Raw genomic sequence first — 27,974 nt, 5'->3', positions numbered from 1 at the left:
ATGGAAAATACTTCATGAGGGCGGGCCAACAACATCTGAGCATCAAAAATACATATACAGGTTCAGATTTTTAAATACTTCATTTGGTTGGGATATAATGCTCGCCTCCTTGTCTTTAATAGAATGAAGACTTCCTGAGCACTTAGCGTGGGCAATCTTTATTCTATGACAAGACAGGAGGCTCGCATTATGCTCGTTCAAAGTTTGCCACCAATGCATTAGTAATATTAGAGACGGCTTGAAGTAAAAGGTTTTAAAGGTCGACTCTGAGGACCAATCTGCTGATTTCATAATGTCCTGAAGAGATACCCCAGCTGTAAATGCTTTAGAAGCCATTGCACCCCTCGTAGAATGTGCCCCAAATATTGACAGATCAATTCCAGCCAATTGCATGACCTCGCGCACCCATCTAGCGATAGTAGCTGCTGCAACTGCGTAGTAAGGTTTTCTGCGCGCTATAAGCAATTGGGAAACCCCTTGCGGCCTAAGGTGCTTTGTGGAGATTTCGTAATCCTTGATGCAGTGGGCAACGCATAGCTTTTCATTTTCTGTGAAGTAAGGGTATGAAATCACTCGCGATCCAGTCTTTGTTCTTTTTGCTATGTGAAAAGCTACCCCTTCTGGATAGAAGATCTTTCTATCAATTTCCAGCGCCTTTACGTCTGATACTCTGCGGCATGATGTAAGGCACAATAACATTGCCAGTTTACCTGATAACTGCGAGCGGGAAAGATCTTTGTTCGCGGGCCATCTAAGGAAAAGTTTGAACGACTTCCATGGCTTATGCTTTAAAGTTTTTAATGTTCTTTTCACAGTTGACTTTGTAAAGGTTTTCCTAGGAAAGCCATAAACAAATAAATAATAAAAAAAATAAAAAAGTTTGAACACTACTCTAAGATCCCATAAGACTGCGTACTTCGGTTCTGGGGGCTTTCTTATTTTTATTCCTTTGAGAAGCCTCAGGACCGCTGGGTGCTCGCCTACCGCAATCCCTTCTATTTTATCGTGTCCCACTGAGATCGCTGATCTATAAACACCTATCGTTCTAAAAGCTCCCCCTTCTTGAAATTTAGTCGCCAGAAAGTTAAGAACTTGCACTAAAGGGGCTGAAACGGGATCCAGACACTGGTCTGCGCATCATCGCGCCCAGGCTTTCCATGCAGTGCTATAGCTCCTAATGGTGGAAGGCGCCCAGGAATCTTTGATGCAGTCTGCAGCGATTCACGAAATTCCTGGCAATTCCCACTTTCTCCTGAAATCCTGCATGCCAGCAACTGCAGCTTGCTTGCTTGCTTGTTGCTATCAGGGGATGGCTTTGGCCGGACGGTCCTAGTAGAAGGTCCGGCTGATGTGGAACTATCTTCGGAAAATCCGAAGAAAGTTCCATCGCTACTGGGAACCAGGGCTGGAATTTAGAGCGGTAGTACCATCACGGGTTCGGCGCGATCTCTGCGAACCTTCGCTAATGCTTTCGTGATCATGACAAATGGCGGGAATGCGTAATGAAGCGCTCCGTGCCAAGTCTGTAGGAATGCGTCCGTGCCCACTGCTCCTGGGTCTATCCTCCAACTGAAGTATGTCTGCGTTTGAGCGTTCAGTCTGGCCGCAAATAGATCTATGTGTATTGGGCCCCGGCGCTTCTGCAGCTTCTCGAAAACTCGTGGGTGAAGTTTCCAATTGCTTGAATCTATCAGATACCTCGAGTTCCAATCCACTACCTCGTTGAGAGCTCCTGGCAAATATTCTGCTGTGACTGCAATATGATGTTCCAGGCAATAATGCCAGAAATCTTTCGCTAATTCTGCTAGTAGCTTGGACTTTGTCCCTCCCAGCTTGTTTATGTAGCGAACTGCGGAGATATAGTCCATCTTGAGAAGGACACAACACCTTGCTTTGCCCTTCGTGAAGGCTCGCACTGCAAATGAACCTGCTAACAACTCGAGGCAATTTATGTGCAGCTGCAACTCTTGATCTGACCATTTTCCTCCTGTTTCTACGTGCTCGCATCTGGCTCCCCAGTCTGACCTGCTTGCGTCCGATTCTATAACTAACTCTGGCGCATCTCCGAAAATGGCTCGGCCATTCCACGCCTCCATATTCTGAAGCCCCAGTGAAGCTCGGTTAGCGCTTCGCTCTCCAAGGTCACCAGTTGGTGATACCCTACGCCCCCTTGTAGATGCCTGATCTTGAGACGTTGAAGAGCCTGGTAGTGGAGTGGACCTGGAAATATCGCCCGAATCGAGGCGGCTAACAATCCCACTACTCTGGCTAGACATCGAAGCGAAATAACTTTCTTTGCTATCACTATTTTGAGCTCTTTCTTTATTGCTCTCACTTTGTGATGAGGGAGATCGAGGGTTGCTTTCACTGTGTCTATGGTGAAGCAAAGAAATTCCAGTCTCTGAACTGGCCTCAGTTGTGACTTGTCCCAATTTACTAAGAACCCTAGAGAGGCCAACAGCGTGCAGATCCATTGTACATTCTTGATGAGAGTACTTCTGTCTGCGGCTAGTTCGAGAATATCGTCTAGGTATATGATAATACGTATCCCTCTCTCTCTTATGGCGGCTGCCACCGGTTTCATCACTTTGGTGAAGGCCCACGGCAGAGCGGACGCCAACCCAAATGGGAGACAAGAGAAACGCCAAATGTGGTCTTTCCACTGAAAGCGCAGATACTTCCGAAATTCCTGAGCTATCGGAATTGTAAGATAAGCGTCCTTGAGATCCAGGCGCGCTAAGTAGTCTCCTTGGCGCAGGAGATTGCGCAGAAGGTGAATACCTTCCATATTGAAATGATTGTACTTGAGCCATGCATTTAAACTCTTCAAGTTTATGACTGGCCGAGTCTTGTCTCCCCTGTGAACCAGAAACATGTTGCTGAGGAAACCTGGCTCCCCTTGTATATCTCGTTCTATAGCTCCCTTGTTTAGTAGACTGAGGAGCTTGTTGTGCAACAACTCTAACTCCTCGCTTGCCATATATATGGGGGAAGGTTCTACTCTCTGTATGGGGTTTCCTACAAACTCCAGCCGCAGCCCTGCCACTGCTTGTATCACCCATGCATCGCGCGACAACACTCGCCACTCGCTCAAAAATTGGAGAGTTCTCCCTCCTACTCTCATGCTTGTTGTACTCACCGGCGGCGGGAATGGATTGTCGATAAGATCCTCTCCTTCTCCGACCTCTCGGAAATCTGGATCTGTATGGGAAGAAGGTTTTCTTGAGGTTTCCCTTCCCAGTATTGGGCTCGTCCCTGGAGCCTGCGCTGATAGTTGTAGCGACCGGATGTTCGGCCCCTGTGTCGTCCAGTCCCGGAAAAAACACGTCCCGGGAAGATTTTCTTTATTGAGCTCTGAGCTCTCTCTAATGCCGAGTATGTGCCCTCAAACTGGGCCATCTCTTTAGCGAAAGCTTCACCAAACATTAGGCATTTCTCCCTGCCTCATAAGAGGCTAGATCGCTTAATTTTTCATCAATCTTCAATAAGACTCCTCTCCTCTTTTCTGACGAAAGTGCGCAATTGGCATTTCTCAGAAGATAGACTGCCCTCTTGGCCCAGCTTCCTAGAGCGAGGGGGTCTACCGGAATGTCGGTGTCTTTCGCCTTCTCAGCCAGGTCCATTATTTTTGTTAGTGGGCCTGCTATGTCCAACAGCTTGTCCTGGCATCCTCTCCAGGCGCGGTCAATTCCTTTCCTAATATCACGCGCTGACTTAATCACAAACGTGACCATCTTGGGATCTAGGTCCGGAGTTTCCGCCAGCTTCCCTGGTTACATTGGCCTAGGGCACTCTGACCTCATGCGTGAACGCACCTCTCTGTCCAGCGGCTTTCTTATTTGCTGGGACATGTATGCTGACACCCTGGGTGAAGGCACCCATTCTGAAGATTTTGGGTGTCTGATAGTCCTGGATCGAACATGTCAGCGGTGTTCTCCATATCTTGAGGGGCGAAATTTTCTTCGAAGTGTCGTGAGGTGTCTTCGTCTCCTTCCCCCTCATCATCGGGCGAGTAGCCCTCGTCATCATCCCCTAAATTATTCACCCCCGGGGTAGGAGGTCTGTCCTGGCTCTCTTTCTGTTTCTTCAGGATGGCTCTCTTTAGCCTAGCGAAGGGGTCGCTTACATCTTGGGGAGCAGCATCCTCCCTTTCATTAGTGCTCGGGGGGAGGTCAAAAGAGTGTTTGCTCTTCCGAGCTACCTTACGCCCCTTTGGTTGAACCCCATCTGCGGGGTGTCTGGCTGACGGCCCTGCCTCTGGGCTCTCTGCCCGCCTTTTCTTGGCAGTTACCTGCTTCTTCCTTTCTGCCATCATAGCCTCCACAATTTCGAGCCTTTGTGTTATAGGCTGTACTCCTAGCGAGACTGCTTGAGTAAGCGAGTACCCTAGCACTTTCTTTTCTCCATTCCGGAGAAGTTGATGGCGTTTGGCCAGGGCTTCTGTATGCAGCCATCACTGCTGTTGCCAAGGCCAACTATCAGCTTATCAGCACTGAGGAGTGGGAAGGCTGTACAAAGTAGTGGAAGTAAAAGCCTTACAGGCTCAGAGTCAGCCTTGCTTTAGCAGGATAATCCCTTTCTCCCCTGTGCACAGTAAAAATCTGTTTTTTTTTTTTTTTCAAATTCCCGTGCTGTGGAGGCTTACTGTCACTCTCTGCTTCGCGACGTAATGAAAACGTTATGCGCGATCGTTGAGATGTCCCCAGGGAATGCCGGGAAGCATATCTCCTCCCGCTCCCCTGGGTGCTAGAGACCGCCGCGCTCTCTGCGTCTCCTGACGGAGCGGGGCCGGCAGCCTAAGGCAGGCGCGTTCGCTCGCGACTCCGACACCCGCTCCTGTTATATTAAAATCCGAAGTTTACTCACCTGATAACGCTTGTATGTCAATAAATATATATGCTTTACAGACGCGTGCGCGCGCTGAATCCGGTGAGGTAAGCACTAATTCCTCATTAAATTAAATAAGTCAAGAAGACAACAGGTGTAATACAAAAAATCATTTTTGCTAATATTGAAGTAATCCCCTAAATTTATCATTAAATAAGAGACAGGTACTTATCTCAAAATGGCAGCAAAAAGAAAGAGGCAGAGGTCTATCATGGAGGGTTCTTATACTGCAACCTGCTCTCGGATAGGTGTATCACGAGAGGTCAGGACTACTAACCCCCGTAGGATCATGGGGAAGGTAGTGCAAAAAAGAACAGTGGCTTTAGAACTTTTAAAACCTCTCATATTTGGTATTTTTTACATAAGGAAGGAAACAAAGAGCAAATGTTAAAACGGTTTTAAATGTTTTGTTGAAAATGCTGAATGGCAGTAATTAAAGAGAGTAATGCATAATGCGAGCCTCCTGTCTTGTCATAGAATCAGCAGTGAGAAGAGGCGACAGAGCGCTGAATGGCCTGGGAGGGCTGTATGGTCAGGGAGAATTGTAAGATTTGAGAAACCTGAGAGTGCCGAAGGAGATCATCATCCTGGGAATGCTAAGCAAATAGAGAGACCGAAAGTGTGAGAATTTCCAACTGTACCAATGGGACCCCTCAGTAGAGAACTTGAACCAATAGGACAACCTGACCAAGGTGTGAGAATATCCACCACTAGCTGTGAGAGCGAGTATTGCGTCAAGCATAGTGAGCTTTGCACCTACCCCTGTGAGATAGAGAGAGCATAGTGAGCTGGGCACTATGCCCCTGAGACAGTCAGCCATAGTAAGTGGGTCTCCATGTCCCAACACTGTCAAGCAAAGTGAACTAGTTACTATGAGACTGTTAATATTCGTCCTGTGTGCTATATCCTGGTCACCATGTTTTGGGAGTGAAGAAACGCGGTATACCCTGAGTCAGCCAGGAAGCGTACTTGGCACCAAACCCTGGAACCGAAATGAGATTAGACAGATCTGCAGTGAGACCAGTATCTTACTCAATGGGGAGAGTTTGAAACGATAATTTCTGTTTTGTACACGTTTTATATGAATGATTTAGAGAAAATGTTTCTTTGTAGAGAAACACTCGGGGCCTAAAGGCATTCACCCCTTAGCCATTCTGACTAGAACAAAGTCTGATACCAATGGGTGAAACCAAAGAAGGCGATTTAATCCTAATCTGAAGCTGTTTTCAATCTGTACTTAATAGCCGCTCAGAGGAGACAATGCATTTAGTTTTCCACACACAATTTGGTTTGTCAGTTGTTGGCTGTGATTGAAAAAAAACATCTCAGGAGTACGGGTATATGCTTGCAGTAACCACATTATTTCCTTTTCAACTGAAGTGCATGAGTGGAAGGCCATTTTGATTCATATGTTGAGAGCTCATCCAGCCATTTTCGTCCTATTTACGGTCTTAATTGATGTCTGTTACAAAAATGATTCAGAGATGGCATTGTTTTATTTTGCAGCAAGCCGAGACAAGTGGTCAGATTAGTGAAGGCGATGGACAGATGGGAATAATTCCTGCTAACACTCAGCTCCAGACTGCCCTGTCGGTTAATATGGGATCTGAAATGCAGTCTCCTCATGTCGAGCTCAGTATTTCTACATCAAACGGTGAGGAGCGAATTCTGCTTCATGCTGTAGATTTCTGTGTTTGTAGACAATAGCAATTTTGGAATCTTTTATCTGAAGTGGGTATACCAAAAAACTGTCCTTGCTGGGTAAATTTAGCATGACAGACAATGGAATAAGAGATGAAAATTATGAATGAACACAGTGAATGTCACTACAGTGTGGGCCTACACTTGGGGCATGGGTAGCCATAAACGCTGGTGGTATTTTTGCAAATCTGCTTTTTTCATGGTTTACCACTGGCAGCAATAGTATTTCTGGGATACCAACAGTGGTATTCCAGAAATACCGCTGCCACTATTGGTAAACTCTGAAGTAATTTTTTATGTCCATTTCATCTTCAATGTGATTGTGATAATGTACGATGTAAAGTAGTAGTGCGTACCACTACTGTACACCCTTTGAAGGCAGAACAGATTAAAAACTGACCTTTTTTTGCATTACTTGGCTGCAGCGGTAAGAGGGGTCATCAGATCGACCCATCTTTTCATTTTACACAATGGCCCCAGGTACATACTGTTTTCACTGTATAGTTAATCCAGTTTTAAATACTTCTGATGCCGTTTTAAAATAAGACCAGATTGGAGCTGGTGGTAACCAATCACACCACACCCAATGCACCTGGAGCACTGGTCAGGGTGCTCAAAGCAAGGCTTGAACTGGTGCACCTGATTGGACTTCCCTCTCCGACTAAGAGAACATACGTTTCACCCAGCACCACTGCCTTAAATTACCAAGTCTGCATGCACACGCAACACCTGGCAGCTGAGGAACAAAACTTGTTTGCACAAGGAGAGGTTCATCACAGCAAATTTATAGTCATGAGTGATATGTCACACGTGCACAGAAATATGCTGTTCATTGTGCAAGGCACCAGCACAGAGCCTAGATACCAACACTGAGTGCTAATATATTTAGCATGTCCAGTGAGCAGGTGTACACGCACTACAGATACCACCACAAAAATCATGGAAATGTTGGGAAAGCTAGAGAGTGACATTTCAGACACCACTCAAGAGTGAGCCAGTTCCAGTATTACTGAAGCTGACAAACCCTGTGAACCATGTTGGCATCTGGAACTACAGGTGCAAAATGTGCCAGAATCTCACAAGGAGCCTTCAGCAAACTATTCCATCAGTTGTGAAGGCAATTAAATCTGGACAGCGGGCACACCTGTACATGCTCCACAGATGGGAAGAGCTGTGGGTCATCAAGGAGGGCTTTTATGTCATGCGTGGTATCCACAAAACACCATTGGAGCGAGGGATAGAACTAAAATTCCAATACAGGCCCTATCAACTAGCCCACAAGTCTACTTAAATAAGTATAGCAAACATTCCATCAATGCCCAACTCCTCTGTGACTCCAAGCTGTTGTTCACCAGTGGCAGCATAAAAATGCAAAGATCCACTCATGATCCCCATGTGTTCCATAACAGCAAGGAGAGGGAGCAAATTGAGAATGGACAGGATGACCCGTCTTTGTAGCTTGAAGAGCATGAAACTGATAGCCCAAACGGTGGTCCATATGTCACTGTAAATGCAGCAGATAGATATGTACTATAGGGCAGATGATTGAGAAATGGGCTGGCAGCCGATGTTGGTGGTCACGGTGGAACAGTAAAGCCACTCCAAACACTGGGCATGCTACCTGTATGGGCCAAATGAAAGAGGCTACGCACATTATACTGTTACACAAATGTTTTCCCCCCCCCTGGTAAATGGCAGACTTTCCTCCCTACTCTGTGTGGTAGGTCAGAGGAGGTGACAGACCAATAGGTGCAACTTTCAAAAGGTTTATTGGAAAATAATAAGAAAATGCCTAACTTTCTCTATCCTAAGGGTTTCCCTACCTAACGCAACTAAACTAGGGTGCTAGTCATCCATGGTGAAGTCCACAATCTGAAGTCTGTCCTTCGTCAGAAAATTACCTAGGCTGTCCCCACCGCTATTACTACATAACAAAAGACCAGGAGAATTCCTGGATTGCTTTTCAGCAAAGTTCTCCTCAATCCGGGATCTTTAGATAGTCTCTTGCTATCTCTTGTGATAAGCCATTCATTTTATTCAATGGGCTTTTCCAATCCTTTTTATTTTGGTTGCCTTGACTCTTCAGATTCCCCTCTACACATCCTCTGATTCTCGATTGAGTCTCTGAATATGTATTGTGCTTCACAACCCTTCTTTCTTTTTTAGGACAGATGTGTTCTCGGGACAACCCTCTTTCCTGTTGTTGTTTACCTTCTCACTGAAACAAGTAGGCTCAGTCTTTGTTTAACTCTTGCTCTTCTGGTGATCTTGCCATTCACTGGGACGAGCATGATGAGTCCGTGACTGGATTCACTCTTCTTACATTCTTGCCACTTACTCAGTCTGGGGAAGGTAGCTCAGGGGCAACGTGCTCGCCTTGAAAGCAAGATGACACGCAGCAACACAGGTTTGATCCCCAAGTCCACGCTTAGAAATCTCTGGGTATTAAGTGTGTCATATCACTGGAATGAGTATAATGAGTCCGAGTGATTTTCACTTTTTTTATAATCTTGCCATTCAATGGGACGAGCAGGATTACTACCATCTTTACATTCGGTTTTCCAACACACATGTATGACTGTCACATTTATCTTTCACAACCCTTTTCGAGGGTGTCTCGCTCCTTAACTTTGCTGTAATCGGGCAGTGTCACCGGGTCAGCTATCCTCCTTGTTTCCGTTTCCAGTCAGGGCACCTTCTCGGTTTTCTTCCAATCTCTCTTTTAGCACGCTTCGGTGTCTGTGTGTGTAGAGGCAAAAAAAGGGTCTTTACTCTCTCCCCTTCCTGGCCACCACCTCTCGCGCTTTGTTGCCTTTGAGATTCTCTTTGGGTTGACTGACCTTCTCCCAGTCCATCCTCTGCGTGCTTCACTTGAGGCACATGTGGGTTGATGCTCCTTTCCAGTCTCATTCGAACGTCCCTCCAGAAACCACCATCCTCTGGACAACCTCTATCCTATCTGTTGTCCAGATAGTGCACTTCGTCTCTCCTGCTGTTTGCAGGCGCACAAACCAGTGTTCTCCTCAAGTTACCAGCTTCCCTCTGCCAGCTGGTTTGAAACTCCCAAGTCTCTCTTCCTGATTCCCTTGGGCCTCCCACTTTTTTCCCCGATTTTTTCTTTTTATTGAAATCTCGATGAACGTAGCAAACAAATCACATTCAAGATGGGAACATCGAAATTTCGTTTCCATTTTCTTTAGCATAATCCCACCAAATAATAAACAATAACAAACAATATTAATAACAGTTGGCACTACAAGTTGTTCTAGTGTTCTTTTATATATCTCAAACCACACTTCAAGTCCTCATTTCCTCTCTGAACATTCCCATCCCCTGCAGGGGTCCCCGCCTGTGTCACATCACCTAAATTTTGAAATAAATGCTTCAAGATCTGCGGCTTAAAGAACATGTGCTCCTTGTCTTGCACAAATTGGAAAAATGAGGCCCAAATACGAGGGAATCAAGTCCTATTCCCTGTGATGTGTGCAGTTAACTTTTCCATATAATAACACAACGAATGGGTTACCCCTTCCTCACTGACACAGGGGAAACAACCAACAATATGTAAATTGGAATCATGTCAGCGGAATACAACAAAGCTCAATCAATCAGGACATTACCGATAAAAGATGATGAGAAGGACACCCAAGTCCACATCGCAGATCAACCCTACATAAGACAAAAATTCATTTGTAAAAAACTGTATTTATAAAAATTTTGATCAATGTTAAAATGCATATTAAACTGTCATGAGCTCATATTAAATATAAACTTAATATAGCAAAAATAAAGTGCATAATCATAAAGTGCTTGTTTGAAGAAAAAGCAAGAGTGGAAAACGATCTAGTTGATCCAAGTTGCTAATTCGCGGGTACAATGGCAGAGGCCCCGATTGAGTGAAGGAGATTACTCAAAAGGGTAAAGCCAACAGGACAATGAAATACATACAATAAGCCTGATACAAATAGCTAATAGTAGTTTCGATGGTCGTGCGCATCTAACTTTATTGTAGTTGATGCCCATCTTCTTCAGGACGAAGCATTCCCTTAAAGATCATGGTCCCTTGAGATTTCATCTGTGTCTTTGTTGCGAGAGTATTAAAACTAGCAATCCCGACTTGCATATTATAAAAGCAATATTCACACCTACAACAAATACAACAAGAAAAAGAAAAAACAGAAAAACACAAACACAATCAATGACAAATTAAAAGTTAGCGATCGGCAAGTAAAAACTGGGGGAACTTCTCTCAAGCTCCAAGTTCAAATATGTCATGAGGCATGTCTTTTTCTTGTCTTTTCCCCAGGTCTTTAAAATCACCGAAGAAGTGACGGAGGCAGCGCCGAGTCGGAGATGCTGTGGGCTGGTGAAAATGGAGCGGCGCTGCAGCTGGGATGTGACGCGTGCCGGAAGAATGTCCCTTCAGGCTCAGAGTGATGCAGGATCCGAAATCAGGTGAGGAATCAGATTAAAGTCTGTAATCTAACCTCTTCTCCTATTTTCCTTTCTCTCCTAGGGGCTCCGTGTTCGAGGCGGGCGTGGCTGAAGGCTGGATGCAGGTTTGCAGACAGAGTGAGCGTTACGCTGCTAAATGAAGAATAACGCGAAGCGTGTGTTGTAGATCGGGCGTGTTTTAAATAGCTTCAAAAGTAGTCCTAGGTAAGAAGTCCCTAGAACCACACATGGATGCATGTGCAGCATGGTCTTCCTCAGGTAAGTGATGATTATGAGCCTGGCGCCTTAAGCGCCAGGACTGATTTCTACTATGAGTGTGACGCCTAAGGCGCCAGTACTGAACCAAGATAGCCCCTAGCCGGGGCTTCTAAGGTTTAAACAAATGTCCGGATGCCTGCTTCCGGGGCAGATGGGCTTGGTCCAGCTGCCCGGGGGTAGGCATCATGACAGCACTCCCCCCCACCCCCAAGGCCCCTCTTAAGGTTGTTCTTCCTCTGGGCCCTGGTTTGTCTGGGAAGTTCCGATGGAATTTCTTCACTAATCGAGGTGCATGGACGTGGTCACTGGGATCCCATGACCTTTCCTGTGGTCCGTAACCTTTCCAATCGATTAAATAAAAAAGTTTAGATTTAACCATCTTAGAGTCCAAGATATATTTTACCTCGAATTCAGGTTCTCCATCTATTAGGATGGGATCAGGTGGCTTGGCTAATCTTGTTCCGGGTTGAACTGGTTTTAGAAGTGAAACATGGAAGACTGGATGGATCCGCATACTAGAGGGCAATTCTAATTTAACTGCTACCGGGTTGATCATTTTTTTAATGGTGTAAGGCCCCAAATATCTAGGATTAAAAGTTTGAGTCCCTTTTAGGGGAATGTGTCTGGTTGCCAGCCAGACTTGGTCTCCAATCTGATAATGGGGAGTGTCACTTCTATGCTGATCGGCATTCTTCTTGTATTTCTCCTTTGCTTTTTTCAAATGTTCAGTTGCTTCCTTAAAGGCTTGAGTAATAGTAGAATACAGATGAGTCACTACCGGCATTTCCAAGTGTTGGGGTGAATCAAGTTCTGAAGTTCGAGGATGATGGTCATAAATGGTATAAAAGGGGCTTTGTCCGGTTCCTGAATGTACTGAGTTATTGTATGCATATTCAGCAATCCATAATATATCCTTCCAATTGCCCTCGGTCTGATGTAACATGCAACGTAGGTATTGTTCCAGAGTCTGGTTGGTCCTTTCCGTCTGACCATCGGTCTGGGGATGGTGACTAGTAGATAACCTCACGTCGATTTGCGCTAATTGACAACATTTCTTCCAGAATTGCGAAATGAATTGACTACCTCGATCTGACACCAATACAGAAGGAAATCCATGTACTCGAACAATGTTTTCAAGGAATTCCTTGGCCAAGATTGAAGCGGAAGGTAAGCCCTTTAAAGGAATAAAGTGAGACATCTTGGAAAAAGGTCAACAACTACTACAATGGTGTTAAACCCATTACATGGAGGTAAATCTATAATAAAGTCCAGGGACAAAGTGTGCCAAGGTGTAGGCGGAATGTCCAAAGGCTGTAAAAGACCGGCTGATTTCTTCTTCTGACTTTTGTTTTGGGCGCAGATCCCACAAGACAACACAAATGACTTTATGTCCTTTCGGCAGGTGGCCCACCAGAATTGTCTTTTAATTTTAGCTTCAGTCTTGGCAATGCCTGGGTGTCCTTCCATCAAGGCATCATGGTAATTGGAGATTACCAGTTCTTGCAGTTCCTTGTGTGGTAAAAACAGACGCCCTTGATAGTAGGGCAACTCATTAATGACTGAATAATCTGGGCCTTTTTTTTCCCAGTCCTGCAGGGCTGTTGAATCGAAAAGTTGTTGAATCTTTAAATGAATGTCTCCCAAAGTCTGTAAAGTAGTTACGCCGAGGATTCTTTGTCCTGGAATTATGGGTACTGGTTCTGGGTTCGAAAATGCTTCTCCCATTCCTATTCGGGATAAGGCATCTGCCTTACCATTCTTGCAACCAGGTCGATAAGTAATCACGAAATTGAATTCGGCGAAGAATAGCACCCATCGAAGTTGACGGGATGATTGGGCCTTGGATGTTTTTAAATACTGCAGGTTCCTGTGGTCAGTGATTACTGTGATGGTGTGCCTAGCACCGAGAAGGTAATGTCTCCAAGCTTTGAAGGCGGATTTGATGGCTAACAATTCTTTATCTGTAACAGCATAGTTTAATTCAGGGGCTGAAAACTTTCTGGACCAAAAGGCTACAGGATGAAGTTGACCGGTTTCGGGATCCTTCTGGGACAGGACAGCCCCCATGGCTAGACTGGACGCATCTGTTTCGACTATATATGGAAGTTCAGGACGTGGATGCTTCAAGACAGGTGCTGATGTGAATTTAGACTTCAACTCTTGGAAGTCTCTTTCAGCTTCTTCGGTCCACAAGAAGCGTTTGTTTTTTTCGCAAAAGTGCTGTGATGGGGTGTACGACCTGTGAGAAGTCTGGAATAAATCTGCGGTAGAAATTAGCAAATCCGAGCATGCTTTGTACTCCTTTAACTGAATTGGGTGATGGCCATTTGAGGATTGCATCCACTTTTCGAGAGTCCATTCGGACTCCTTTTGGAGTCAAGATAAATCCTTGGAATTCTACTTCCGTGGTATGAAAAACGCATTTTTCCAGTTTCGCAAATAACTTGTGCTGACGTAGTTTCTGAAGGACTGCTCGAACGTGCTCAACATGATCTGATTCTGAGGAAGAGTACACTAGAATGTCGTCAATGTAAACGACAACACAAACGTCAATGAGTTCACGAAGGACATTGTTCATAAAATACTGGAAGGCTGCTGGTGCATTGCACAACCCGAAGGGCATCACCTGATATTCGAACAATCCGTATTTGGTGCGGAAGGCAGTTTTCCATTTGTCGCCCTTCTTTACACGTACCAAATGATATGCCCCTCTGAGATCTAATTTAGTGTAAATGCAAGCATCCTTTACCTGGTCTAGTAACTCGGGGATCAAAGGTAATGGGTATCGGTTCTTTACAGTAATCTGGTTTAATGCGCGGTAGTATATACATGTTCTAAGGTCACCTTCCTTTTTCGGTACGAAGAACAAAGCTGAGGAAACAGGGGACTTGGATGGACGAATGAAACCATTAGCAAGGTATTGGTCTAGATATTGTCGTAGGTGCAGATTTTCGGGTTCCGCGAGGGCGTAGATTCTGCTGCATGGGGGTTGTGCACCGGGGATGAGGTCGAATTGACAATCGTATGATCTTTGTGGCGGTAAGGTATTTGCCTGTTCTTTTTGGAAAACATCCTGGAATTCTTGGTATTCCTGAGGTAACTGCACGACTGGAGTAGTGACTGCGGCCAGGCCTTTGTTCAGGGGTTTTTCCGGGTAGCAGGTGTGTGCACAATCCGGGAAGGTTATTCTCTTCTCTGGCCAATCAATACAAGGATTATGTGTTTCCAACCAAGGTATCCCCAGTATTATCTGGAACTGTGGGGCTTTGATAAAGTCAAACACAATAGTCTCTCGATGCCCATCCTGACCCAGCAATGTCATCTCTGTAGTGGAATGAGTTACAGGCCCTGAGGCAATTTCAGTTCCATCGACTGTGGTGACGACATCCGGAGTGGTCTTTTTGCAGAGAGATAGATTCATCATAGAAGCCAATTTATGGTCCATATAGTTTCCTACGGCCCCGCTATCGATATATGCCCTTGCTGCATGCATACGTGATGGGAGTCTAGGATCAATGAGGACCATTGGTATGATTTGATGCGAGGTCTGAGTGTCCTTCTTCAAGCTCGGGAAGCGGACCTCTACGCTTGTCTGGCGTGGTCGATTCCCGATTCAGGCTCCATTTGATTTCTAACAGCTACTCCGGCTCCTTTCTTGGATGGTTTAATTGGGCAATCCCTTAGAAAATGTCCTGAAGCCCCACAATAAAGGCACAATTGCATTTGTCGTCTTCTTTCTCTCTCTTTTTGCGTTAAGGGTCCCTTAACCCCCCCCCCCCCGATCTGCATAGGTTCTGATGTGTCAGTTCCTTTGGAGGTAACATGTGGTTTGACCAGAACTCGATTCTCGAATTTGGCTCGATCAGCCTTTCGATTCTGGAGTCTGTGGTCTAACTGGACTACTAAGTCTATATATTCTGTGCAATCCTGGGGTGGGTTCACCACTTGGGCCAAAACATCTTTGAGTTCACCCCGAAGCCCACGATGAAATAAAGTAATTCTTTTCTCCTCTGGCCAGCCGGTTTCTACCACTAACCTGTTGAAGGTTGCGATATAGTTTAGCAGATCCCGAGTGCTTTGTCGTAGGGATAAAAGTTCGTTATCCAGGGCCTGACCCTGCAAATGCCTGGCAAATAGCTTTTCCATACTCAATTGAAAACCTTGAAAATCCCGAAGAAGAGGGTCATCCTGGTTGACCAGCGGGATTGACCAATCTGCTGCGCTGCCACTAAGGTACGACAGTACAAAGGCTTCTTTGGCTTGGTCGTTTGGGAAGGCTCCTGGTCTGCATAAGAAGTGCAAGCAGCACTGGTTCATGAACATGGCGAACCTTTTCGGGTCCCCAGCAAAACGTTCGGGTGGAGCTAAAGGAATGCTCCCTGGGAGAACCACTTGCACAGGATTGCTTGAAGAGACAGGAGTTGGATTCCCTCCTAGTCCAGGTAGTGGTGTTTGGCTGGCTTGGCTTTGCAGCAGTTGTCTAGCAAGATCATCAGTGCGTTCCTTTGACAAAATAAGTTCTCTCCTGAGGGCATTAGTCTCTTGAAGTGCAGAGTGCACCTCTGCTCTAAGTTCCCCTAGCAGTTGGGCTAGTTGGTCGGTTTCAGAGGTTTCCATAACGCCCGGGTAGGGTTTTTTAGGTAGGCTTTGCATTCTGTTACGCTCACCTGGTTCCCACAGGGGCATAGATCAAACCCCGACAGCTGCGGCATCCACCAGCGTGAAGCGTAGGGCAAAGATGACCGTCTGGACGGACCCCCTCAGTCTTGTAAGCTTGACTCGCAGAAATATTCTCCTGTAGATGGAGAAAGGTATTTAGCCCCGTGGGTGTGAATGCAGACCCCCCTCCCTGCTCCCGTTCTCCCCACTTGCCATCTCCAATATTCCGAGTCAGTGTCTTCACCTTATGTTTTTGATTGGTGAGCTCTCCATTCTGCGTGGCATGCAGGGGCGCGTAGATACCAGTTACTTCACTGGTTTTAGGTTCTGGGGTTCTGGACGATTATTGAGTCCGGAGTTTGCCAAGTTTTAGAAGAGTTCAAAATGTCCAAAGTTCACTCTTGCACTTCCCTGTTGATTTGTGGTGGCAAATTCTGTCTGGAGGTTGCTGGCGCCGTTCAGGTAAGAGTCTGTATCACCCAAACTATCCTTTAAAGGTGCGTGAGATTAGCTCACTGTCTTTTCCTTTTTTCCTAGATGCAGCGTATTGAAGGATAAAGCCTCCGGTGATAATCAGGTAAGTCTTGTAATATAAGTGATTGTCTTTTTAGTCTCTTTAGGCTCACCTTGCTTTTTTTTGTCTTTTCCCCAGGTCTTTAAAATCACCGAAAAAGTGACGGAGGCAGCGCCGAGTCGGAGATGCTGTGGGCTGGTGAAAATGGAGCGGCGCTACAGCTGGGATGCGACGCGTGCCGGAAGAATGTCCCTTCAGGCTCGGAGTGATGCAGGATCCAAAATCAGGTGAGGAATCACATTAAAGTCTGTAATCTAACCTCTTCTCCTATTTTCCTTTCTCTCCTAGGGACTCCGTGTTCGAGTGCGCGTGGCTGAAGGCTGGATGCAGGTTTGCAGACACAGTGAGCGTTACGCTGCTAAATGCAGAATAACGCGAAGCGTGTGTTGTAGATCGGGCGTGGTTTAAATAGCTTCAAAAGTAGTCCCAGGTAAGAAGTCCCTAGAACCACACACGAGTGAAAAAGTAGTCCTTGTGGAAAAATAGTCCCTCCAGGTCTTACGTTGGCCTGGATGCATGTGCAGCATGGTCTGCCTCAGGTAAGTGATGATTATGAGCCTGGCGCCTAAGGCGCCAGGACTGAACCCAGATAGCCCCTAGACGGGGCTTCTGAGGTTTAAACAAATGTCCGGATGCCTGCTTCCGGGGCGGATGGGCTTGGTCCAGCTACCCGGGGGTAGGCATCATGACACCCATATCTGCAGCGGACCCAGTACCAATCACATGCGGAGTGCCACAGGGATCCTATGTCTCTCCAACCATGTATAATATATTCACTAAACCTCGCTTCGATATAATCAATAGTCTGGGTGTCTCATATACAAACTATGCTGACGACACCTAGATTCTCATCCCTATCCAAGGGGACTACGACACAGATGTAGCCTTGATCAACAAAATATACCTAATCATACAAACCTGGATGGCCACCCATGGCCTGTGCCTCAATGATGGTAAGACTGAGCTCTTACTCATTGGGTCAACTAACAGACTGAACAAACTCTCTCCCCAATATAACTCCTTCATCATAGATCGAATAAACATCAAAGTTTCCAAGGAGGTAAAAACACTAGGTTTTTATCTGGATTCGGCACTAAACCTCCATAAACAAGTCAACACCACAGCTTCTGCCACCAGCTACACGTGCAAATTGATCCACGCATGCAAACCATTCATTTCCTCTGAAAGTTGTATTACGATTGAACGTGCCCTCATCCTGTCTAAGCTGGACTATTGCAACGGCCTCTATCTGAGCACCAATAAACACAACATCAGTAAATTGCAAATACTCCAAAGTAACGCCTTGAGAACTGCCTTAGGCATCCCAAAAACTCATATCTCCCACATCAGACGCTCCACCAATTGGCTCGCTAAAAAAGACAGAATTAAGCTTAAATCCCTCAACCTCACTTTCAAATGTATCGCCATCAAGGCTCCTCAATAACTTGTGGACAGTTTCACTAGACAACCCTCAGAACGCCCCATCAGAATGGTGCAAACTAACAGTCTCAGTATCCCTAAATTTGAACTTAAAAAAGCAGGAGCGACCAGTTTTCCAGTCATGGCTGCCCAATTATGGAACTCTATCCCTGACTCCTTAAGAGCCACACCATCCTTTCATACCTTCAAGAACAGTGCTCAACTATGGCTGCAATCCCTTGACCAATTAAACTAGACTCTCTCACAAGATTACTCTAGCTAGTCGCACAGCATCCAACATACATATAACATCCACGCTATATATTACTGTTTCCTTGACGCTATTCTCTGTCATGCATAAACTGTCATTCTTTTTCTATCTGTACATTGTATACCACTCCTCTACACTGTAACTGTCATATTCTGTCTGTATCTTTACACTCAGAAACTGTAAATAATGTATACTAAGATACTGTTATTAATGTATAAATGATGAAAAATGTCTGTCTAAATGCCTGTAACCTATGTAACCTGTACTGCGCCCAGATACCTGAGGGTTTGGAGAGCCATATAAATGAATAAACAATACAATACAACACATCAATAGTAAGGCAAAGCCACCACATATGTGTGAGATCCCCCAGTTGCCCACACCTGTGCCAACAGCGATCCGGATATTTGGGTAGAATTGCGTGTTTGCTTTGTGTTATCATTTATCAACGATAACATGTTTTTATCGCACACCTTGAACATTGTGCATATGGAGCTTTTTGAGTTTGGTCCCATATTTTCTGCCAAGAATCAGTTGGGATTTCTAGCCCTAATTCTCTTTCCCAGCGTGTCATATATGGAAGTTTGTCTTCTACGGAGGCTCTTTCTAATAAGCCGCAGCAAGTAGAGATTTTCTGAAGCTCTTGCCCTTCAGAAATCTGAAGTTCAATCCCTATGGGTAGACGTGAACCTGCCTGGATAAATTTGGCCATTGGACACCCAGTGTCTGATCTGGAAGTATCTAAAACGTTCTGTTTCAAGTAGGTTGAACTTTTCTTTGCACTCTATAAATTTAAGAGGACTCACATGAGTCGCAAAGTTCGGAGTGATTCCCACTGTACAACGACCCCGCTCACCATTCCCGTGGGAAAATTCTAGATTCTGTAACACCGGCGATAAGGGCCCAAGTCCTGTTTTAAACCCCAGTTGCGAGCAAGCTTTATCCCAGGTAGTAAGGGTAGATTGTGTGGCGTCTAGCAAATGGACCACGGCAGATTTCGGTAGAAGATCCAAATGGGCTAGAGGGGATGTGGGAGCAGCCTTGCTCTATTGTATTCCATTTTGGACACCTGTCTTCTAGTGCCCATTCCAGCATTGGCGCATTCTGTGCTGCTCAGAAGTAGCGCTGTATCGAAGGGACCCCCAATCCTCTTCGACCTCAGGAATACTTGCTGCGAAATTCTAGGTGTTTTTTATTTTTCTCCAGGTGAGTTGATCCATTGCTTTCTGTAGTTCTAGAAGGTCTCTTACGAATGGATTGTGTCCTGCCACGTATGCCCCTTATCTTTGATATATTCATTTCAAGCTTGATGGCCTTGGAATTTTTTTTTTCAGTGGAGGGCGCTGCACGCCGATGACCCTCGAGTTGATGTCCCTTGGAGGCCTCCGTAGCGGCGTCAATGTCATCATAGCTATAAATAGTCACGCGCAGCGTCCGTTGCTCAGTTCCGTTTTCCACACTTCGTAAGCCTCAGAGACCAAACGCTCGGTTCCTCAGTGAATCAAAAAACTTCGAAATTTCGTGAAGAAAAAACATTGAATCTTCGATCAACAATGGCATCTTCGTTAGCTCCATCAACGCCCCGATCCGGCTTTAAAAAATGCCGGGATTGTGGGAAAAAAATGTTGTTGACTGATCCCCATAGGATCTGTCTATGGTGCCTTGGCCCAGAGCACCTGTCTTCAGAGTGTGAAGAATGTCTTTCTATGACGCCGAAAGCCTTGAAGGAGCCTGGCGGAAGCTGGAGAAAGGTAAGACCGTTAAATATGTTACCCCTTCAAAATTGACCTCTGACGAGTCAAGACTGTTGTCTCCTCGTCGAAAAAGAAAGCATTCCCGTTCGTCTCGGAGCATATCACACCACTCATCCGCTTCGAGACACAATAAGAAGAGGCTCCATAGATCGCCCTCATCTTTATCCTCCAGTTCCCCACTTTGTGGGAAGTAGGCTCAGTGGGAAGATCTTTGTTTGAAAATGTTAAGGGTCTTCGAGAAAGCAGCCTTGCCCCCCTCGGAGATGCATAGAGGCGATACCCTGGGTAAAAAAAAACAATAAACATAAAAGCTGTGAGTCGTCAACCTCGGCAAAACATACTCCTTGAGAGCGGCATGAACCCTCGAGTAGAGAAAAAGCCTCTTCGACGCATAAGGCGTCGACCTTACCTCCGAAGTCCTGAACTGCGTCATCAATGAGAAATTACTGGCGCCTCGGGCCCCTTCAACACCATCCACACCCGAGGCATCAGAGACTCCTTCGAAAACGTAGAGACCAGTGTCGACCCCATCGGCGACATCGAAGAAAGTCCCAAATCCCTCGACGACATTGAGGCCAATCTCGAGTACATCAACGCCTTTCACGATTACATCGAGACCTATGACGTCTACCTCGATGATTTTGAGTCTTTCTCGGCCAGTGATGACTAATATAGCTCCATCATAACTTGAGATGGGCTTCACACCTCTTCCACGCTCTGATAATTTCAGGGCTTTATCTTCCCTATATGAAAAAGGGGAAGACTCGGATGCAGAAAGGCCTTTTGGTCTACAATCTAAAAGAGCTCCCCTGCCAGAAGAATTTATACCAGAAGAGGTCAGGCTAAAGGATCTACAAGAGTCCTTACAGGAGGCCAGTGGTATTGATACCTCTCCAAAGGTAGACTTTAGTAAACTGGAGCCTGCTGATCATGCTGAAGGAAGTTATAGGTTTCTTATGAACAGGGTAATGGAGTACATGGGGTGGACGAGACTCACACCCACTTTTGACCAAGATGACCTAACAGACATTTTAGATAAGGGACCTCAAGAAGACCCTATTGTTCCCTTCCATACAGCGTTGCAGAAAAAAGTATCCACAAATTGGGAGACTCCAGAAGTAATTCCTGCAGTCAGTAAAAAACTCTCTGCAAAATATAGGACATCGGATACAGACCCTCCCTATTTATCTAAACACCCGACTCCAGAGAGTCTAGTAGTCCAAGCTGCAACTTCATCAGGCAGACAATCAGCATACCCCACAATTCCACAGAATCGTGACAAGAAATTTGACGCCATGGCTAAGAAGGTCTTCTCTGCATGGAGCATGGCTCTTAAGTCTGGTAACGCCACTTACTTGCTGGCAAGATTCAGCCACACCCTTTGGGAGTGTGCTTCGATGGCAGCTGACCACCTCCCAGAGGGATAAGAGAGAGGCGGTTTCTTGAGCATTATCAAGGACGGGAGGGATGCGATGTGGGAGTCCCTCCAAACTGGTCGACAACTCTGTTGACCGCATCAGCGGAGCCATGGCGGCTAATACCACAATCTGCAGATTTGCAATCCAGACTTCTGAATATGCTCTTTGACGGCACATATCTTTTTGGTAAAAAAAGCTGATGACAGTTTGGAGAAGTTGCAAACTTCCAAAGCGGTGGCCAATTCCCCTGGAGCTGCAATTCGAAAAACTCCAAACCGTCCCACAGGTACGCCGTGGAGGGGTAGGTACTTTCGCTTTTACTCTGGTTTCGGAAAAGGCAGAGGACAGCCAGCTCAAAGGGGCCAGAGATGATTCACCCGTAGTGGACGGGGCAAAGGCACCAAGTCTGCATCTGCAGGTGCTGCCTTGCCTTCAGCATCTGCGTCACCTGCTCCAAAACCCCTCTGAGGTCTTACTACACAAGACACCAGTGGGAGGCAGGTTAACTCAGCATCTGACAGAATGGCAGGCTATTACTTCAGATGCTTGGGCATTGGAAACAATTGCCCAAGGTTACTGCCTGCCTTTTCTACACACTCCTCAGAGTCATCCACCGGGGAACAACTCTTTGATGATTCCAGACCCGCTCCTTATGCAGGAGATTTTGGACCTGCTAGAGAAAGGTGCTAGAGAACCGGTACCTGTAGCAGAGAGGAACAAGGGTTGGTACTCCCCATATTTCCTAATTCTGAAAAAGGACGGAGAAATGAGATCCATCTTGGACTTACGAGAACCAAACAAATTCCTCAGGAAAGACGAGTTCAAGATGGTAACACTTTCTCAGATTCTTCAGGCCCTCCAACTTCAGGATTGGCTGGTATCTCTGGACCTTCAGGATGGTTACTTTCATGTGCCAATCCATCTCAAGCTCAGAAAGTACCTGAGGTTAGTCATTGGCAGCTCTCACTATCAATTTCGGGTTCTGCCATTTGGGCTAACCTCCGCCCAAGGGTTTTCACCAAGTTAATGGCGGTTGTGGCAGCAAGTTTCAGGAGGGGAGGGATTCATATGTACCCCTACCTGGGCGACTGGTTGATCAGAGCAGTGTCCCCGGAACAAGCTCGAGATCATCTGGATTATGTTTGCCACTTCCTCCACAAGCTGTGCTTCTCCCTCAACTTCAAGAAGTCCCACATGATACCATCACAGAAACGCCAATTTATTGGAGCAGTCCTGAACACATCCCTGGAAAAGCCTCGCCACCAGAGGTGAAGGCTAAAGATATTCTACATATGGTGACCATATTTCAAAATGCCCAGTATCTGCTGGCCTTTGACTTTTTGAGGTTGCGCGGCCTCATGACATCCTGCATTTTTCAGTGTGAGAGGCCCGTCTGAGAATGAGATCTCTCCAGTGGGCTCTAAGGAGCCAGTGGTCACAATTCTCAGCAACAGATGTCAGATCACCTACAAATCCTGTACAGAGTTGCACAGGACCTCCAGCGGTGGGCTTGTCAGGAGAACATCTTGAAAGGAGAACCGTTTTGGCAACCATGGCCGGAGATAACAGTAGTGACGGACGCCTCACTCACGGAGTGGGGAGCCCATGCCAACTATACATTTTTATTTTTGTTGTCAGAGGTTTACAACATACACACATGTCAGGGCATAGTATGCAGTCAATACACTCATATGGCATTATACATCTGCAGGAGGAAGACGACATCAATACAGGGGAACACAGTCAATAGCATGAATAAGACAGCAGTAAAGTCCCTGTGGGATCGGGAGAGAGTTAGTTATTATCGGATATGTTGTCAGCTAGGCCGATGAGCTAGCTATTAAAAGCAGACCATATATTCTTGGGACGGGAGTGAGCAGGGAGCATAGAGAGGTATTCTTCTTTGCACGTCCGGGACCAGGTGAGTGAACCAAGCCATTTCTGATCAATCGGAGGGGAGGGGCTTTTCCAGGACTGGAGCACACATTTCTTGGCTACTATACAGCTAATGTTTGAGAATTTAGCAATCCGCCTAGTGTCATCAGTGTCCCACACCCCGAACAAGACCTCAAGCTGGTCAGGGTCGATCACTGTACCAGTAATATCAGAGAGTGCCCTCAGGATCCCGTCCCAGAACCCACCCAGCATGTGACATTTCCAGAACATGTGTAGGTGGTCAGCACCTTCAGCGTTGCATCGAGCACCGGTATCTGTTACAGTGCAAGCAAACTTAGATATTCTAAGGGGAGTGTAATATAACCTATTCAGTAATTTATACTGCATGACACGATGGCAGACATTAAGGGATACTTTGCTGGTATGAGAGCACATCTTTTTCCATAAGTGGTCAGAGATCTCGGGACCCAGCTCATCCACCCATTCGGTGTGTGCCTTGGAGGGCAGGGGGGGGGGCATCGCCGCTATTAGCATTTTATATAAAGAGGAGACGACCCTACGGGTGCCACTCGAATTAGCAATATAGGCCGCCTCTGGAGTGTCAGGGGGCTCATCAGGGAATGTGGGCCACCTGGCACGAGAGGCGGCGCAAAGCCTATAGTATTGCAGCATCTCAAGTGCCGACCCAGTGTGACCCGGCTTCCATGTCTGCGGATTGATGAACTTCCCGTTGGGGAAGAGATCAGTCAGTGCCCGATAGCCCAGAGCACCCAAGCGTCTAGCCAATGCTGTATCATGTGTAAGTTCCAGCCCAGGGAATTCCCAGATGGGGAGCCATTTATAGTAGGGGCTGGACTCTGGAGCAATGCGTAGCAGGTGGCCCCAAGCCAACAGGATGGCTGCCACTGGATCGAAATAGGAGTCCGGCACATAGTCACAATGGAATATCAAGGTCATAGCATTGATGGCCGTAGCCACCAAGGCTTCCAGCTTGACATGAGGGCCATCCAGTACCGTGTGAAGTCTGGAGCTGTGAAACCCCCCCTCCCCCTATCATAGAGAAGCGTCATGTCCGACCATTTCTTGTGGACCGCCCCAGAATGTCACAGGAACTGCGCACAAGATTTATATAATTTCGCGACATATTGCTTCCCAGGCCAGATGGGTACATTACTAAAGATGTAAAGGAATTTGGGAACCAGAACCATTTTGATGAGGGAGATATTCCCAGCAAGAGATAGCGGGAGAGAGTACCACTGTGCCATCTTCAATTCGGCGTGTTGTGCAATGGCCATGTAGTTATCTGCTAGCAGAGTAGACTAAGACAGGGACATACAAACACCTAACTATCTAATGCCACCAGGGGACCAGCGGAGTGGAAACTCTGAGGTGGGCTATTGGGTGGCAGTGGTGAGCGGAAGAATCTCGGACTTAGAGTAGTTGATCGTGAACACCAAAAAGGTGCCCACACGTATTATGTCACGCAAGATAGGGTCAAGATGGGTAGCGGGGTCTCTGATGTGCAACAGTACATCATCTGCGTAAAGGGATATAATCTGGGGAGTGTCTTTCAATCGTATTCCTCTGTGGGCATGGCGCTCTCTGACGTAGTCAGCCATAGGCTCTATTACAAGTGCAAACAAAATAGATGAGAACAGGCAGCCCTGTCGGGTACCCCTGAAGGGAGAGGGGCCTATAAGAAACACACTTGTCACTAGGTTTATCAGGCTTAAGCAACACCGTGATGACGGCTTCACGCAAGGATGGAGGGAGGACAGAGCTATGGAGAGATTCATCCCAAAGCTCCAGTAGTTTGGGAGCTAGGATGACAACGTGTTCCTGGTAAAATTCAGGGGTGAGACCATCAGGGCCCGGTGCCCTACCTTTCGGAAGGTCCGAAATGGCTTTGACAATCTCCTCTAGAAGAAACGGGGAGTCTAGCTGGTCCCTAGTCGAGGAGGAAATAGCTGTAGTGGGGATCCGATTAAGGAGGTCTCGCATGTATTGTTCACTGTGTTCGGGGGGGTGAAGTATACAGATCTGTGTAAAAATCTGTAACGATTTTCAGTATTTGCCGGTCTGACCGTTGTGGGTCCCCTCTGCTCTAGTTAATTTTGCCAATGTCCTACCTGGCCTCTCACCCTCCATATATTTCCAGGCGGCTTGTGGGCGACTAAAGAATCGGACCTCCCTCATGGCATGAGTCTTGAAGACCTTGAGTTCTTTGCTGATCTGTGCGAGTTTGGCCAAGACGGCTGCTGCCGTATAGTCGTGTTACAGTGCCTTTAGCTTGGATTCCGACCGGCGGAGGTAGTTTCTTATGGTTTTCAGCACTCCGGCCTCCCTTGAAATGGACATCCCTCTAATATATACTTTAAAGGCGTCCCAGCGGATACCAGCTGTGGTGTCCTGAGAGGAGTTACATAGAAAAAAGATCTCTATATCCGCCAGTATATCAGCCTTGAATACAATGTCAAGCAAGGCAGTGGATTTGAAACGCAACGTACTACATGTAGGCCTGGGCATTCCGAGGTCCACTGACAGGCTAATCGGGGCATGGTCGGAGAATGTGTGGGTAAGTATCCGGGCACTATCCACCCTCCCCATCAAGGTGCTGGAAACCAGGAACAGATCAATTCTGGAGGAGGTATCAGAGCCCATGCCAATGATTTGACCATCAGCGGTTGTTGGTCTCCATCGGAGTCCAAACTACACATTAACCTATTAGAGCTGAGAGCAATCAGGCTAGCACTGAAAGTTTTCCTGCCATCAGTACAGCAAACGAGGAGGCATAGGGTCACTGCCACTGTGCAGAGAGGCAATGCAGCTCTGGTTCTGGGTAATTTGAGAAGGAATCTCTCTATCGGCAGTCCACCTAGCCGGAGAGAAGAACATGGCGGCGGACGCTCTGAGCAGGCAGACCACAGTCTCCCACGAGTGGGAGCTAACTCAGAAAGTCCTTCAAGAGATCTTCACCCTTTGGGGAACCCCTCAGGCTAATCTTTTTGCAACAAGTCTCAACAAGAAATGTGAACGGTACTGCTCGAAGTAATTTCCCCCGAGGGGAGCTCTAGGAGATGCGTTTGTGGTGGACTGGGAGTTCCTACTTATATATGCATTTCCTCCAGTCCCCGTCATTCCTCATGTAATAAGGAGACTGAGAAGATTCTGGAAAACCATGATCGTAATTGCCCCGCACTGGGCCAGGAGGACATGGTACCCGGATCTTCTAGACATGTCCATCTGTCCTCCGATTCGTCTTCCACAAAGATAGGATCTTCTCTTGCGAGAGGAGGGTCAGGTTACTGTTAGGCAGAAACCTGTGCAGTTCCCTTAGGGAACACTGCAAAAGATTTAAGACTACAGGTGTTGGCAGGAAACCCACTTGGTAGCAGTCTGCACCACCCAGATTTACCTGGTAGCTGTGGCTGAGCAGTCAGACTTCTCTCAAGAAGAGTTAGGCAGTATGCAAAGTATACACAATAGGCACTCAGACACACCAATACAAGCAAACACTGACCAGAGCTTTGGTATCAAAGTATATAATTATTTATTTAAAAACACACTGTTTGAAACACTCCAGCACTCTTATTGTAAAATATTCTAAACACAGTTACTATTGTAATATATACACCCCTTTTTCCTTATCAGATAAGTCACAGTAAAACACCACTTATTTTCATACAGAGGTGAGCGCTTAACTAGATGTCACTCCAATAAGTTTGTGAGAAAGGGAGGGAAAAAGACAGAATATGGAAAAGTACACCACTCTAAGGTTCAGGAACACTGTTAGCAAGGCAGAAGAGCAAAAGTCACTGGTGAGCCAAAGTCCAAAGGCTGGGCCCACTCTTAGAGAGAGCAGAGCACAAATGCGCCCAAGATCACACAGTTACACTAGGCTTAGAAAATCTTGCAGAGGGTTCAAAAAGAGTTTAGAGAGGCTAAGGAAAGTTTAGCCAGGGTGTCCCAGGCTAACCCAGGTTCGAAAGCCGGGGGCTAAATCTACCCCGTACAGTCGGTAGCAAGGGAAGCCAGACGGGACACGGTACCTTAAGTGGGAAGGATCCTCCAGCGGTGGCAGTTGTTCCTGGTAGTGGGTGCAAGTTGCGTCGTCGTCCAGGGGAAGAGAAGATCTCGACTTGGAGGAAAGATGAAGGTCGTTGCACTACCAGGGAAGAAACCAGCCGCAGAGTTTTCCGGTTAAAGGTGGTACCTTTGTTTCGCGGTCGTGGTAAAACGTGGTATCCCGGTTGCCGGGGTGCTTGGCACAGGCAAGGCGGCCACGAGGTACGTCGGGAAGGCGAGAAGACGGTGAAACTGGTTATCCCCACCAGTCAAAGGAAGAAGACTATCCGGCGGGAGATCTCCTCTGTTGTTGGGAAAAGTGGTGAGGCGGTCCAGCAGGGCTCCACCGGTGGTGGTGTCGTGGCAGGTCGGCTCAGCTTCTCCCTCATCGGATTCTTAGGTCCTGTGGCGACTTCTGAAGTTCCAGTCCCCAAAGCCCTGCTTTTATGCAGAAAACCCCCATTCACTCAGCCTAGCTGTCACTCAAACATGCTAAGTGGTGAGCCGGCCGGATCACCACTTGGGCCAATCAGGATGGAGTGCAACTTGAGTTGCCTGGGCAACTCAGTCCAGGGTGCCTAAATTCCCCTCCACCCCTCCTAAGTACCCCAGACAGA

At 46.6% G+C, this 27,974-nt stretch overlaps 1 protein-coding gene across 1 annotated transcript in view; it reads left to right on the top strand.

Annotated features, from left to right (window-relative positions):
* BBS2 (Bardet-Biedl syndrome 2) overlaps positions 1–27,974 on the top strand; it is a 1,290,628-nt gene that overhangs the window by 862,808 nt on the left and 399,846 nt on the right. Inside the window, exon 11 of the mRNA XM_069640291.1 lies at positions 6,394–6,541. Within this exon, the coding sequence (XP_069496392.1) occupies positions 6,394–6,541 (148 nt within the window). The remainder of the gene's footprint in view (positions 1–6,393; positions 6,542–27,974) is intronic.

This window comes from Ambystoma mexicanum, chromosome 1q, assembly GCF_040938575.1.
Source record: "Ambystoma mexicanum isolate Mex_15411 chromosome 1q, UKY_AmexF1_1, whole genome shotgun sequence".
Lineage (NCBI taxonomy): Eukaryota > Metazoa > Chordata > Amphibia > Caudata > Ambystomatidae > Ambystoma > Ambystoma mexicanum.
Note: the sequence above shows the minus strand (reverse complement) of the source record. Positions and strands in the feature narration are given on the sequence as shown.